Below are 16,432 nucleotides of genomic sequence, written 5' to 3'. Positions count from 1 at the left end.
TCTTGTCAGAATGGAAGCTGCTTTAACAAAGGTGTGTGGGAAAACATGAATTGGTCATAAATTGGAGTGATGTACCATTAACAAAGTCTATAGAACAACTCAAAAGTAAGCTTATCTTCTCTAACGGCCAAAAAAAAAAAGCTCAATTATGCCAAGGCTTGAGTAAGTAAAACTCCTTTCTGACTCTGAATGCCTCTGACATCTTCTGAAGCAGCAGGCAAACCACACCTCTGAAATAAATTCATTGTATTTACTATAGATGTATGACCACCAGTACAAAACTGCATAAATTGCCATCATTCATGAGAAAGATCAAAAAAAGTTCAAAAAAGTCAGGAGCATTTTACAGTCTCTAAAATGCAGAGCTACAGAGTCCAAAAAGGAAGAAAGCAACTGCTGATACCATACCAATGTCATAGAGGCATACAGATTGGCTGGGAGCACACACAAATTCCTGGCATGAAGGAACACTTACACTCACACATACTAAACTACTCCATTACATAGGAAAGGTAGGAATGGGAGTTTTCTGGGTAAAACATACAAATACAATCACAAGACAGCTCTCTGAAACAGTTACTGATGCTCATCTATTTGTCTGCCTTATCTTTTCCTCAAAGGCATCCTGCATGTATTTTAAACAGCAACATGAGATATTTCTCTTGTACAGATAAGGATCTCTAATTCCAGGTTAAGGTGAAAAAAGTGAAATATATTCATATTGGATTAAAAAAAATCAGCATATAACTTAAATGCTGATACTTTGACTCTTTAAGTCTGAGTATGTTACCAACCATGTATTAGAATTTCACATATTCCAATAACCAAATTGTTTTATTATTTTTCTAGATCATATTCACCAGAATAACCACTTAGAATAAGCACAGGTTAAGAAGTATAACATACCTGTATTATTGCTTTTATAAACCAAAATAAAGCTACCTCACCAAACCCAACTCACACACTGTGTCCACTAAGGAACAAAACTCAGCTGTACCAACAGATACTCTTAGAATAAGTCACACATTCTTTGCCTTCCAAATTGTTATGGTCCAATCAAATAAATGGTCTTCAAGAAAATCAACACATAGTAATAGCAGTGAAAAATAATAATAGAAATTAGCATTCAGCTCTTTTTTTGTTGTCAATGGTACTTACACTAAAAAGGATCTAACTTGACTCCTACTTATTTTTGTAATACTAAACAAAAACATGTCAGATTTCCTTCAGTTTCATGTAATTCAAACTCTGGCTTTTGGAAACTCTATTGAAGAAGTTGTAATACAGAAGACAAAATTTAAGATGCAACACCCCTCAAATACTCTTATATACAATATATTCCAAATGGTATTTTTAGACTATTTTTAGTACAGTTAAACCTTTAATATTTGTTTTATGGGATGACAAAAACTATAAAAGCAATTCTATTCCAAAGAGAAATCAGGTTCCACCAGTATAAAATTTTATAGATTGAAGGACTTACCAGATTTCCTACTGTAAGTACAGTCTCAAACTGGTTAGTCATTGGATAATGTTCCATGGCCATAAATAATGTGTTTAAAACTATGCAAACAGTGACAGCCAGATCAACAAATGGATCCATTACAATAAATTCAACTATACTCTTCACTTTTAACCAGGGCTCACAACAATCCCAAATCAAGAAAGTATGGGCAAACTTATCCCAGCAAGGTGGACATTTTTGTCTGGATCCTTCAAGTTCTGAAGAAAAAGAGAAATTTACAGTGAACAAGTTTTGGAGAATGTGAAAGTAATTTTTTATCTGGTTTTTCAAGTTTTAAACTTTATACCTGGAACCACTAAGGACACTTGGAGGAACATCCTCAGATTTCCAGGAACTTAATTTATTGTTTCTGACACAAAAGCTTTTAGAAGACTTACAGAAAAACCTCAAGTGTTCTGAGCAAATACTTTAAAAACATGTCTATTTTTAATAACATATGATCTTGTTTAAAAAAACACAAAAAGCCATAAGAATTATGCTTAAGATTAGGGATCTTTTTTTCAATAAAGTTTTCAACTTCAAAGTCCTTTTAAATGTCTAAGTACTTATTTTCAGGAAAAAATAACATTAATTTTAGCCTTAAAAGGGTTTTGAAAATTATTCAAGCTTTTGTCATTATTTTCACTAGTAGTCATTCCACTGTTCAAAGCAATCCTTGGACAAATTTTCTTCTCCTTATTAACTAAAGCCTGGCCTGGAATTTTCTCTAATATCTTTATGGTATGGTTAGTGGCAAATGTATCACAAGGCATTTCTTCCAATAACTGCATTGCTAAGCATGAATAACAAGCATAAAACACATACATAGTACCCATTTTAATTACAATGAGTTTTCTACGTCAGCCTGCTTACCTGCTTCCTTTCTTTTTTCACTATGCGCATGCATTTTGTTTCCTGTTATTCAATTTGTATATTTGCAATGACTACATATTTTTTTTCTTCTCTATTTGTATTGTGGTATAATACTTTCAAGCAATCTAAGACTATGTCAAGAAAGTTCAAGTGTCTGCAGCTATAACATACCTTCCATTCTGTTTGTGATAACATCAGCTAGACTCATGGCCCTTTCCCTTAAATCAGGATCCTCCAGCAACTCCATTGGTATTTGATACGAACTTGTACGTCTGTTTTTTATTCCTATTTCTGTGGTAGTGCTCTAAAAAAAAAAAAAAGGTGTGTAAATTAAATTCAACTTTAGAAATAATAGAAATACTGTGGATTTTTTAAAAATTTCTATTTTCATTATATACATCCTAATACAACTAATACTTTTAAAACGTTAAGAAAAACATTTGGATACTTAGTTCCCATACTTGCACTGCATTATACTCAAATAACATTACTCCACTTTAGACACCAATAAATTTTAGAGGGGGCTACAGCCAAGAAAACAAAGAAAGACTTGCAGAACTTGTGTAAAAACAATTCCCAGTTCCATACTTGCTCTACCAATATTTCCATTCTAAACTAGTTCATTCACAAGACCCTCCTAACAAGGGAATAATGCTAGGAAGATTCTGCAGCAACTATTCCATAAAATAGTTTTAAAGATCAGTTTTGACCTCTGTACCCATTCAAAACTTATTTAAATTATATTTTCTAAATTCAATCATTATCAACTCTGATTTATTTTATGAATTTCAACTGAAGTAACAGCATAGGTCTGACTTCATTGATCCCAAAAATAAATACTTGTTTTTCATGACTTAATTTTAAAAAATGAAAGTTGTGTTCTAACTATAGTCTTTAGCACATCTCAGTTATGAAGAATTTTTGAATGCACAAGGATGGGTACACTTTTTTTCAGTCCATTAAATAAATGCATTAAAATAAACGTATAATAAACTGCAAGAAAATTATAACTGCAAGGCATCTGGCTGATAACTGCAAGGAAGCTGGCTCATGTACTTTCAGGTACTATGACACACAGAAATTGACCAAAAAAAATTTAGTAAAATAATATTTTTAGGAAAAAACATGCAGATGTCTCTGCTCCATTCCCAAAGCAGACTGAGGGAAAAGGAAAAACAGAGCAGAATTAAAATGTTTTGTTGGTTTGGGGTTTTTGGTTTTTTTTTTAATTATACCCTGATCCTAGGCAGTGAGCAACTCAGTCTTTGAAACCCAGGAGGAAAAAATGCTTTCAGGACTTTTAAGGTGTCAACATAATCTTTAAGACTATGCTATATTTGCACAATACCAAATGTATGAACAAATGCATATTACTGACTGCATATTTACTGCAGAATAATGCATATTACTGACTTTTCTTTACTAAGAAAAATACACTTAAAAGGAGACTAAAACCACAAAGAAAAAAAATTGAAATAATCTAATAATGTACAGGAAGCTTAGAGTTGGACATCCTATTTTGCACTCAAAAACGGATTTAGCAATGGAACATTACTAATCTGATTCATTAAGCAGATGTATGTACATCTTTTCTTTGCAGGTATGTAAAACTTACTGCTTTATTCTCTTTCACGCTTTAGCCTCTCACTTTTGACTAAATCACTTCAAACCCATTTCAACACAGTAAGATTCCAAAAGCATTCACAACTTCCCATCTATTTTCAAAGCAATAATTTTTGAAACATTGTCCATGCAATAAAGAAAGGACATGAAACCTGGAGTAATTTTAAACTTTCTTACATTGCCATCAGTCGATGGTTTATCTATTATCACCTCTGGCAGAAGTTGTCCAGTAGGAGACAACAGACCCGGTGGTCCATCCACCAAGGAAACCACTCCATTGCAATCCACAGTGCTGTGCATCTTCCCATTCACTGGGAAGACTGTCAGCCTTCTGGATGACCCACTGGCCTGGCTGATGTTGCTGCTGCGCCGCTCTGCGTGCCTGCGCGGCACAAACAGAGACCCTCTCCTGCTCGAGTTATCCTCAAACGTGCTGTGCTCATCGTCAGCAAACTCATTTTCTGAGCCTCTCTCTCGTCCGTCGCCTCTAAAACTGAACAGACTTGTTCTGCTACTAGGCCTGGGAGAAAACAGGGAGCCATGAACACTCAGCAAAGACTGCAAAGGAAACATAAAAAACAACCGTCTGAAGATTATAAGCATACAAAATTCATGTCTATGTACAAGAAAAACAATAATAATTTATATTCCCCTTGAATTTTTCAGTGTTATCTTTAATACACTGCCTCAGGCTGGTCTCAAAGATGCATTACAGATGAAAGTCAACTGAATGGGTAAATTTACAGTGTACCTAAAATAATGACTGCAGAGAAAAAAAAATAACCTATATAAGGCCACTGTTTTTTCATGCTCTAAAGAGAAAAACCAAGCTTTACATAAACTCTCAATGATCCACAAAGATCATGCATTATGTTAAAAGATACCAATACCTTTAGTCTTCTACATTCATACATTATACTTAATTACTCCTTTTATGAATTAAGAAGGCATTTCTATCTCAGATTAACTAGGAGAATGCAATACTGCTGTGCACGTTCAGGTCCTAAATAATAAAATGAGAGGCAACAAAACACTTTTTGAAGGTACACTTGAGAAAATAATACCAATTTACAGTTGGTATTTAAGAGAATGCTACATTATTTTTACTTTGTTGCCTTACATTGCAAAGTTGCAGTGAAGTTTGTTGTATATGACAAAAATCTCACAAATTCCAAAAATTACAATTGCATTACTCACAGTACCTGGTGGGATGATATAAATGGCTTCCCATAAGTTAGTCTGTTCCCATCCAAAGAAAAACGGAAACCTTTCTTTTTGATACTGCCATCTGATTCAGATTTTGGAAGCTTTTCATCCTTCATGTCATCCTCTTCTCCAGAGAGCTCTCTCTGCCTCCTTTTCTTCCTTCTATTTCTCCTTTCTTTGGCACTTTTTGAACTAAGCTTGGATGCATCTGAAGAACTATCTGAGGGTGCAGCATTCCCACTTTCACAGCTGTACTCAGTCATCTCTGCTGCAGCTGCTGCTATTGCCTGCCACAGCAATTATTTAACAAGATACTTTATAAATCACATCATTTTAAAAGAAAGATAATCTTATTCCTAAGATTTGTATCAAATTACTTCTAGCAAACAGTGTATTTGGATTTGTGCAAAGCTACAAATGAAATTCTGTAGTATGAATGGAATTTGAATGGAGTTCTACTTAGCACCCATGTCATGGAGTCAGCCCACATTGTCTACAGTCACAAAGTTCATTAGAAAATATTTGAAAATTATTAAATTTATTAATTATAGTGAATGCAACAGAAAACAAAAGAGCCAAACAGAGTCATACTTCTGCCTGTAATTATTTAGTAAACTAATCCTAGTTTTATTGTAAATTTTATTGTAATCCTAGCTTTTATTGTAAGTAGCTTCCTTAAGCTGCTTCCAGTCTTAGATTCACTAGTAGCAGCACAAGTAGCAAAAATGAATCAGAAATTTATAGATGAAAATATTCTACACTCTAATCAAGGGTTGAAAAGTATTGAAATTATTTCTAAGATGAGAATTTGGAAAATTATCATGACAGTTTACAAGCTACTACCCCAAGATAACAGAGATTCATTTAAAACTATTATTCTGATTTGGATGCTACTCTTTGTTCTCAGTTCAGAAATTGATTACCACTTTAGATATTATATATTTTAAAAACAATAAAGAGGCATAGAAAAAGCAGTCTACAGTATTTGCAAGTTATGTTAAAGAATGGATTTTTTTAATATGTAAATTTATTATTGGTTCTGTTTTAACAAATAGCAGGCAAAGGAACACACTAAGGCCCAGATTCTTGATAGAAAATACCTGAGCTTCTTCTTGCTGCTTCCGCAGTTGTTCAAGCTTCAGTTTAAAGTCTGCCTCCCTCTGCTCTGCTTCAACAAGAGTTGCTTGATTTTGCTCTTCATAGGCCATGGCAACCACAGCCAAGATCAAGTTAATCAAATAGAAGGAACCCAGAAAAATCACCACAACAAAAAATATCATGTATGATTTGCCAACAGCTCGTAGTGTCTATAGGAGGAGAAGAGAAATCCAGCTGGTGAAGAAATGTATCACTTCTGCAGTTCCCAAGCATTAATGACTTTGAAAAGTTCAAAACTTAGTTGGTTTTCCTTCTGTAGTAAAATCATACACGTTTTCTGAATTACAAAGTAATTGTAATTCAGAAACATAAATATAAAGGGAACATTCTTTTAGGTGAAAACCATGCCTAAGGATCATGCTGCTTTGGGACAAACCTCTTTCAATGCCTAATAATCTTGGGAAGTATGTGGGATCAGAGTTCTTAAGGTCAGTCACATATCACAGGTTGGATGCTTAGAATGCTTACCATGTATTAGCATGAGTTCTCTTTGAAACAAACAAATGATCTAAAAATGGCACAATTGGCCAGATAATGAGAAGATAGTATTTATTATAATTAACACATTTGCACACACCATATAATGAAAAGCTAGTGTAAGAATGTTAATTTGTATCAAGTCATGCATTCTAAGTTATAAAAATAGGACTAAGGGTACTGAAATTAAATTTCAGGTTTTGCTGTCATTAAGTCTTTTTAAACTCAATATTGACTATTTTGAAAATATCATGAGGCACAAAATGAAGTATACACTGCAAAAATTAAATTATGGACCAAAAAACCCTTCATGTGCCTCTTCAGAAATCATGTGAGATTCTGTATCAAGTGCCCACATCTGCTTACTTTTGCAACTGAATTTGCTTCCTTTGATAAATGTTAACGGCTAACAATAGCAATGGCATGTAATACAAATAAGAACGATTGATTTGGGCCCAGTAATACATTGACCACAATTTTAAAAATACACTCACCAACTGATAAAGATTTTCCCAATAGTCCTGTGTCATCAGTCGAAACAGTGACAAGAAAGCCCAACTGAATGTGTCAAAGCTAGTATATCCATAGTTGGGGTTTTTACCAGCTTTCACACAGATAAACTCTTCTGGGCATTTACTAGAAGAGGGAAACAAAACAAAACAAAAGAGGCAAAACAATCCATACACAAATTTCATATAACACTATTTAAAAAAAAATTATTGTTTCTTGAGCTTCTTATGAGGCTTACTCTGTGGATGGTGCTGCTATTTATGGCTTAAAACAATTCAAAGCTTAGTGAGGAAATTAAAAGTCTGTTCTTTAAAAAATAATCCAGAGAGTAAACAAGTGATGACAATATTTCCTTCTATTATCTTTCACAATTTTAAACAAAATAAAGTTTTTTATCAACAGTTTGATATTACCTCTGAAAATATCTCTTCAATGAAAATAATAAATGTACCTAACATAGATATTCCAATAGGTGGATACTTCCATGCAGGAAAAAGACAGCCAGCACACATATTTTATGCTTAACTTTGTCAGTGAGGCTGGCATACCAGATTTCTTGGCTTCTTCACATGAGCCTAATTAACAAATTCTACTAATTCGTCAAGAGCAAATAACCAGCACAAGGACACTTTTATCTCAATAAATTTTTCATATTGGTTTTGAGAGTAGGTGATGCAATCTTGATATCAAATGTAAGTACACTGTTTCAATTAGGACAGAAGAGCCTCTTGTCCCCAAAACCTCTATAGAAAAACACTGTGAAGATTTCTTTTCATGTACGTGTGCCTGTTTGATGTGCATTTATACACGTACACAAAATTATCTCATAGTTAGACACATGAGTTAAATGTTTACTAAAATAGTTTGAATATTTTAAAATTATTACCAACCAAAACCAAGGGATGGACTGATACTTCATAAGCATATAGAATGATATGATTTGGTTATTATATGATTGCTCTTTTAGGGTTGAGAAATGGCAGGAAACCCATGGCAAACAATATTCTTAAGTCCTTCATAACACAAGGTCTACCAGCTACATGGAATTTTCCAGTTACATATGAGCTTTTAAAACAAATTTCCAGCAAAGTGTTTTGTCATTTAACATTTTTATTCATTCAAGAGTCCAGCTGCTAGGAACCATGACCATATTATTATTAACCGTGACATTAGGTAACTAAATTATCTTTTTAAAGTTTAGATTGATATTTTTTACATGTTTAGACAGATAATATGTCATTTTCAGTGTACCTTACCCTGCATCTGAGCTATTGCCACAAAGCAGAAAATCCGTTGCTCCTTCTGGGCGGTAGAAATGACCTAAAGAAAAAATAGAAATAACATGTTTACAAATGAAAGGAGGTTGGGGTTTTGGGGTTTTTTTTGTGAGGATGAATCTGTGTTCAAGTCATCAGGTTTTGAATGTTCATAATCTCCCATTAGTGTTTTCGAAACAGTGGGTTTAAATACTGGCAGAATCATATAACTGCTTGGGTTGGAAGTGACCTCAAAGATCTGTTTCCAAAACACCTGCCAGGGGCAGGAATGCCACTTAATAGATCAGGGCCCCATGCAACCTGGCCTTGGACACTTCCAGGAATGGGGCATCCACAGCTTCTCTGGGCAACAAAATAAAAATACATTGCAAAAATAAAGTCCTAGAACAATGTCTTTTTTATACCCTAAAGATACAAAAAGAGCCTAAAAGAATTGGTTTTGTGAGGCCTTGAGAAGACCAGGGAGGGAGCAGGCAGGGAGGGAGATATGAGCAAAGATCTTTACTCTACCTGCAAGTATAACATGAAAGCTGTAATGAGGATGAAGCCTGACTCATCTCAGGAGCGTACTCCCGAAAGATAAGAGGCCACTAATCAAAGTTTGAGCATGGGAAATTCTGAAGTGATTTTCAAGAAAGTTTCTGTGAGACTGGTTGAATGCTGGCATATGCTGCCCAGAAGAAGCTGTGGTATCTCAATCCTTAGAGATGCTAAAAACTTGCCTGGAACAAGGGATTGAGCAGTCTGCTCTAACTGGACCTGCAGCTGAGCAGCAGTTGGTCTGGACTGTGGAGATCCTGTCCAACCCACATGATTCCATGACCCTAAAACTAACCTAAACCACCACATACATCTCTGAGTGCAGTTAAAGGAAAGAGCAATCACGTCAGCATGAGTTCGGGATGCAATATACACAAATTCCTATTCTTTGCCAGCCAATTTCACTGGGTTTTTTTAATCTTTAGCCGGCAGTATAAAACAGGCTAAAGAGAACATATTATCTTGTGATTGTGTGTTGGTTTACATACAAATTTTAGCAAATTACAAAAGTATTTCTTACTTTCATCATTAATGTACGCATCCCAGTTCAATTCTGTATCATTAAAGTATGGAACTACATGTGTTTCAAAGGCTGTTGAATTTTTTGACGGCCAGAACAGGCATTTATTCTTCAAGTTGCCCATGAACAGCTGCAGTCCTATCAGTGCAAATACACTCAGGCAAAACACAGTCAGGATCATCACATCCGAGAGCTTCTTCACAGACTGAATCAGGGCTCCTACAATTGTCTTCAGGCCTGCAAACAGAGGCAGATTTTTATTATAATGTTAAATATTTAACTAAGCTAAAATGCAATCTAACCAATCTAGTCTCCAAGACACTACTAAATACCATGCACAGCTTAAATAAAACAGTCTTAAAACATTTTCCAAAGGAAAAGCTACCGACAAGTTTCATCATTCCTGAAAAATAATTTGAAAATATGAATGGGAATGAATGGCATACATTCCAAAGCACCTCCTCTTCAAACCAAGAGCTTTGAATTCATGCTCTCTATACATGTACACTACATCTAAAGAAAACAGTTTACTTTATTTTCTTTTTGATGCCTCTTGCTCCAAACCTCTGCCAGTATTCTATTACAATACACATTTGGTTCTATAACAGCAAACAAAGAGACCACAATTTTATTTCAGTAGCAATTTTAATTTCTGCATTCTAATGCTTCATCTTCTCTTGGAGGTGGGGTTTGGTGAAGATCGGCATCACAAGATAATAATTACATCATGCAATCCCCATGCTACTCATTATTATCTTATTCCTCTGTCAGAAATTCAACTTTTACAAAACTCTAAAATTTTCAATCCCAAATGTCTTTCATAAATATGTATATGTAATATTCACATTAAAAAGACTTAATTTTGATCCTTAATGTGGGAGAGAAAATTTGAAATTATTAAATGGAGGAATATACAGGCTATGCAAATGAGTTCTTCATGCAATTGACTATTAAACTCTGAGGCTGACTGTTTTACAGAACTAGAAAATGAAATTAAATTGAAATTAAGACAAAATCCTGGATGTTTCTGTTAAAAACATGAGTTCAGCTTCTGTGCAGTTTCAGTCAGCCTCAGTGTTTAACCTCGCTCTCACCTGGAATGACTGATATTGTTTTCAAAACTCGGAGAACTCTGAATGTTCTCAACGCTGAGACATTGCCCAGGTCCACAAACTCTGTCACATATCTGTAGTGAGGGATTCCACACACAAACACAATGACAGCACACACAAAATTAAATAGAGGTGATGTAGAGTGTCTACTATTTTACACAGTTACTTCTTACCTGGAATTACAGAAATAGTTTTCAAAGCTCTCAATACTCTGAAAGTTCGAAGAGCTGAAAGATTGCCTAGGTTTACAAATTCTGTTATATACCTGTAGGATTAAATCACAGTTATTCAGAATTGAGGCAGAGCTTATACTACTTACCTGGACCTGAAATCCAGAAACCCTGGGGCTTTTTTTTTTTAAGGAATAAGTTAAAGACTTGCATTCATATTTTCACGTTTCAATTAAGTTTTCCCTAAGAAATTCACCCTTAAGATTTACTATTAACTGCAAATTTAAAATGAAACCTATAGACCTGCTTTTGTTTTTAAAATCCTATTTTAAATTGATTGTTAGTGGTATCCTCTGTACTGTGGATAGTCCACTAATTCTGCTACGTGCTACACTAGTGTAAAATATTCTAGTGGAAATACTTGAAGCACAATCCAGCCACAAGTAATTTAATATGAACTAATATAAGCCAACCAAACTATTACAGGTTCAAAAAGCTTGGTTATTTAACTTTAAAAAATATTATATACTTACGCAAAGGAAATGACAACAAAATCAAGCCAGTTCCAGGGGTCACGAAGGCACGTAAAATCATTTATACAGAAGCCTCTTGCAAAGACTTTTACTAGAAATTCAAAAGTATAAATTCCAGTGAAAGTGTACCTATGAGAAAACATGTAAGCAAAAGTTAGAGATTGTTGTGTTGTTCAGTGATACACTATGAGCATACAGGAAATTAACTCAAACCCAGTAATTAGTACATGCACAGAACACAAGTTATAAACTCACATAAAGTATGACTGGTTTTCCACCATTCTTTTGTGAGATAATAGGATTATACTTTTCCATGTTGTCAGAAAAATATTTTTGCAGTTTCTAGCACATAAGATTTTTTAATTTCAGCATTAATAATGATAACCATGAATAACATGGAAAAAAATTTTTGTTCAAATAACATTTGAGCATGGTTGCCACATCAGAAATAAAGTCCATGGGCAAGTAAAACCTAGTACTTGCTGAAGGTGCTTTACAGTTGACCATGTAGACTTAAGAATGATAAACAATAATCCTCAGCAGAGGTATTTTCTTTAAAGAGTGGGTGTGTCCCATAATTAGATTTTGCTACACAAAATGAAGGTGTTTCGGAGGGGCTATGGAAAGCATTTTCCACACTGAAAAGCAGTAGTTTTGGGTGGAATGACCGATTTATTTTTTTCTTTTTTTAATGAAAAAGAACAGCTCAGGAAGGAGAATGCATGAAAACACTGCTTGTACGAACGTTCTGAGGAAATGTATTTATCAGCATTTTGTTCAGAGAAAAAGGTTAACAATGTCACAGCTTCCTTCCTTTGCAGAGCTTGCAGGACTGTGCTGCTTTGGGATGAACAAACTCCAAGCAGGAAAAAGTGGATACTGGTATTACACAAGTAAGTGAAACTGCATGGTCTAGCTCTTAATTTGCTTTTCATTTTTAAAGCATTTTAAAAATTATTAGCCTTTTTAAGTATACTTACTCTACATATTTTGCCCATTCTGGAAGATTTCTCCATGTCATTAATACACAATTTGCCAAAATAGTGAGCATAATGACCTTGTTGAACAATGTTGACTGTAGTTAAGGAACATACCCCTTTTAAAAGCCAAATTTGCGTAACACAACATACAAGGAATTGACCAGGACATAGAATATTGACAACATATATAATACAAATCAGTTTACTATCACCAGCAATGTCATAAATAATGCAAAGACATTTCACAAGAATGATGGGAATACACCTATCACAGAATCATTTAGGTTGGAAAAGACTGCTGAGGCATTCAACTCTGTGGTGAGAGTTCAACTTCTCAAATTCAATTCAAATTCAACTTCTGACCCTTGACTTGTCAACTAGACCATACATGCCACATCCAGTCACTTCCTGAACACCTCCAGGGATACTGAGTCTACCACTTCCCTTGGAAGTCAATTCCAATGCTTGACAACCTCTTTTGTGAAGAAATTCCTCCTGATGTCTAACATGGACTTCCCCTGGTGCAGCTTGAGGCCAGTTCCTCTTGTCCTGTCACTGGTTACCCGGGAGAAGAGCCTGCCCCCCACTTGGCAACACCCTCCTTCCAGCGAGTTGTAGACAGCAGTAAGGTCCCTCTGACCCTCCTCTTCTCCAGGCTAAACACTCCCAGCTCCCTCAGCAGCTCCTCCTAGGACTCACACCCTTCACCAGCTTTGCTCCCTTCTCTGGACCTATTCCAGCACCTCCATGTCCTTTCTGAATTGAGGTGCCCAGAACTGGACACAGCACCCAAGGTGTGACCTCACCAGTGCCGAGTACAGGGGGACAGTCATTGTCCCAGCCTTGCTGGCCACACTATTCCTGACACAGGCCAGGATTGCCCCTGGCTTTCTTGGCCACCTGGGCATGCACTGGCTCATGTTCAGCTGCTGTTGACCAGCACCCCAAGCCCTTTCCCACTGGGCAACTTTCCAGCCACTCTGCCCCCAGCCTGTAGCACTGCATGAGTCAATTTGAAGTCAATTTGTAGGATCCAGCACTTGGTCATGTTGAACCTCATGCTCTTGGTCTGGCCCATCCATCCAGCCTGTCCAGGTCCCTCCACTTTTCCTGCCCTCCAGCAGATCAACATTCCCACACAACTTGGTGATATCCACAGACTTACCAAGGGTACACTCGCCCCCGTCATCCAGATCATCCATAAAGATTTTAGACAGGGTTGGGTTCAATACTGCATCTTAGGGAACTCTACTAATGACTTCTCATCTGGATTTAATCAGCAGGTTAAGTGACTAATCTTAGCTCAGATTGATTTTGAAAGAATCATTTTTTTTGGCAGGAATACATTCAAACACTAAATCAAAACTCTTAGTATTAACATTAGTAATATTAATCAGTAACCATTTTTAACAAACCACTTGAAAAGGATATGAATGAACCAAAATCTTAATAGCTAGTCTTCTAGTGATATTGAAAGGAGATAAAAGGTACAAGGCAGGTGTGGCACTGAACCTGTGGATTGTCTTCGCTTTATCCAGTACTATAAATGTCTTTAAAAAACAGACAAAAAGGGCATGAGGGTAGTGGGGTTAGGAAATTAAGGATTTTAGAAACCTTGTCATAGTACAGGCTGCTTACACACATCTAAGTAGCTAAATTTATTTTCAGTAGAATTACAGAAGGAAATCACAGATTCTAAATTTTCATATGAGCAAAGAAAATGCTACGCCACACATTCTTTGTCTCTGTGCTCTTAAAATCTGCATTTCAGATTTTCTAGTATTAAGTAATTACATTAAAACTAGAATTAAAAATATGACTTTTTAAATTTAAAGAAGCTCTTTTACCTGCATTTCAGAACAAAATTGGCAATGCAAAACAAAGCACCTAAGTAACCATTTTTGAGACCTCACAAAGAACTATTTAAACATTCCAGCATGTTAAAACTGCTTTTGGGGGAGACATCCTTGACTTTTAAAATCCTTGGCTTTATTGCTTGTGCAACCGCTACTACCATAAATGTAATAATTTTTTATTTTAAATAGGAGACACAATGAAATGTTCATCTAATGAAATCTTAATTCAATCTACATTTAATGATTATTCTCCCAAAATCTATAATCTGGAAATAAGCAGGTTATAACACTGAATATTTCTGTTTTCCAATGACATTTAACTATAAAAGAAATAGGCCATTTGTCAATAGTGTTTGTGAAGTTAAGAGAACAAAAACTAAAACAACTAAAACATCTGCATGATTATTAGTCTTCAACATTTTATACTAGAAAAAAACTGCTTTAATTAGGTTGTTTTTACTGATATAATACAGCTCTTTTGTTAAATTCCTATCTTGCAAGACACTATTTTGTTGATTATTGAGTACTTAATTTCAAAAACCTGTTCTATGGTTTTAATTCAACAAGTCTTTTATTTAGTACACAATAAAATAGCCACTTGCTGCTTATTTTTTACTGCTTTTTTAATGTAAACTCAGTTTTGTATTCCTTCTTGACATCATTTCACTTCACATGCATATATAAAAATAACTTTCCTTCATCTGCACTTGCCAAAGTAAACACCTTGCTCTTTTCTTCCTTTTTATCAGTATATCTATAAATGAAACTGAATCAGTATATATCAATTTAGATTTTGTCATTGCCTGTAACACAGACCCAATACTGAAACACAAAAACTGGTTTAGTCTTTAAATTTTTTTTTTATTTTGTAAAACAAATATTTTTATGATATTTTCAGGTATGTTTGACAGTGATTGTTCTGTCATAAGACTGAGTGAGGATTTTGTCTAAACATGTCTGTAATAAACTAAATCTCAGGCATCATGTTTCTTACAAAAATCCAGAGAGCAACCAGAGAGATGGAAAGTTTTCAAATGGTTCAGCATTAAATCAGATCTGCAGAGATTACAGGACATTTAATATAAAATCCATTAACTAAAATACCATAATATGAGACATTAAAAGAAAAGTGTCCTTTCTTTTCTCTTTTTAAAAAGCACAATTTTACCAAGAGTTACAGTTGTCTTTATAGAGAAATCAAAATCACTAACATAATAGCACCTACTGCATAATACTTCCAAACCAGTGCCTCTGACCAACTCCCAAGCAGAGCATTTATCAGGTTATAGTAAAACAGGAGTATCTAATTACATTCTTAGTACAAAACACTTACTTTTTTATTGATGTAATATGGGTCCAGGTCCTCCAGGGGTTCACACACCATTCCTGGAGGAATATCACCATAAATAAATGGCAGTGTCTTTCCTGCCTCTAAGTCATTATTTGGCTCTAGGTGATCTGCTTCATGACCAGCATCATCTGCAGGCTCCTCTTGGTGGCAATGAAATTTTTCATCAGCAATACGTTTTTCAATGGCTGCAAGAGATTCTTCAGTGAAATAGAAGAAGCTGTCAGGGCCTGGTGGTACCAGCATTGCCTGCGCCATCTTCTCATTCTGCAAGTTTTAAATGCTTTTAGGCTCTTGTGTAAGAAGATCCTAGGAGGACATGTAGGAGAAGGAAAGAAGAAACAGCAGGTCACACCACCAACAAAATCCCCAAATATAAGCTTTAGGCATAGTCAGAATCTGCCTCTTTTCTCTTTATAAAGCCCTGTAGCAAAAAATATTTCAAATAACAGTCAGATATTTAATAGAAAAGTAGCTACCCATGGCAAAGAGATAGAAGTTAAATTCTATCTTAAATTAAGTTAAAGATCAAATTCTCTTACAGTTTGTCAACTCAGGGTAATACCTCACAACAAAAGAAGAAAAAATCTAACTTTTCCTGGCCTAACATTAAGTTACATTATTGTGAAAAAGTAAAAAGTGTTTCAGCACAGCTAATTATTGCAATGGTCACAACCTCTACCATACAGATGTCTGCATTTTTGGCACACCATCTTAAAAAATCTTTCATTTATATTACAAAAGT

At 35.1% G+C, this 16,432-nt stretch overlaps 1 protein-coding gene across 9 annotated transcripts in view; it reads right to left on the bottom strand.

Annotated features, from left to right (window-relative positions):
- The window catches only part of LOC131085397 (sodium channel protein type 2 subunit alpha-like), a 39,511-nt gene extending 23,566 nt beyond the window's left edge, over window positions 1-15,945 (bottom strand). For 2 of the 9 annotated variants that reach the window (XM_058027478.1, XM_058027477.1), the window contains exons 1-13: window positions 15,673-15,945; window positions 13,915-14,033; window positions 12,484-12,573; window positions 11,504-11,632; window positions 10,783-10,874; window positions 9,689-9,925; window positions 8,608-8,671; window positions 7,336-7,477; window positions 6,307-6,513; window positions 5,203-5,493; window positions 4,211-4,558; window positions 2,549-2,681; window positions 1,484-1,722 (exon numbers count right to left, since the gene is read on the bottom strand). In XM_058027478.1, the coding sequence (XP_057883461.1) occupies window positions 1,484-1,722; window positions 2,549-2,681; window positions 4,211-4,558; window positions 5,203-5,493; window positions 6,307-6,513; window positions 7,336-7,477; window positions 8,608-8,671; window positions 9,689-9,925; window positions 10,783-10,874; window positions 11,504-11,632; window positions 12,484-12,573; window positions 13,915-14,033; window positions 15,673-15,945 (2,364 nt within the window). Of the gene's footprint in view, window positions 1-1,483; window positions 1,723-2,548; window positions 2,682-4,177; window positions 4,559-5,202; window positions 5,494-6,306; window positions 6,514-7,335; window positions 7,478-8,607; window positions 8,672-9,688; window positions 9,926-10,782; window positions 10,875-10,973; window positions 11,066-11,503; window positions 11,633-12,483; window positions 12,579-13,901; window positions 14,034-15,672 lie in introns of all 9 variants that reach the window. The other 7 variants (XM_058027473.1, XM_058027475.1, XM_058027476.1 and 4 more) reach the window with 7 other exon arrangements.
- Window positions 15,946-16,432: the final 487 nt, after the last annotated feature.

This window comes from Melospiza georgiana, chromosome 7 (assembly GCF_028018845.1).
Source record: "Melospiza georgiana isolate bMelGeo1 chromosome 7, bMelGeo1.pri, whole genome shotgun sequence".
Classification (NCBI taxonomy): domain Eukaryota; kingdom Metazoa; phylum Chordata; class Aves; order Passeriformes; family Passerellidae; genus Melospiza; species Melospiza georgiana.
This window is presented reverse-complemented; position numbering and strand designations above follow the sequence as displayed.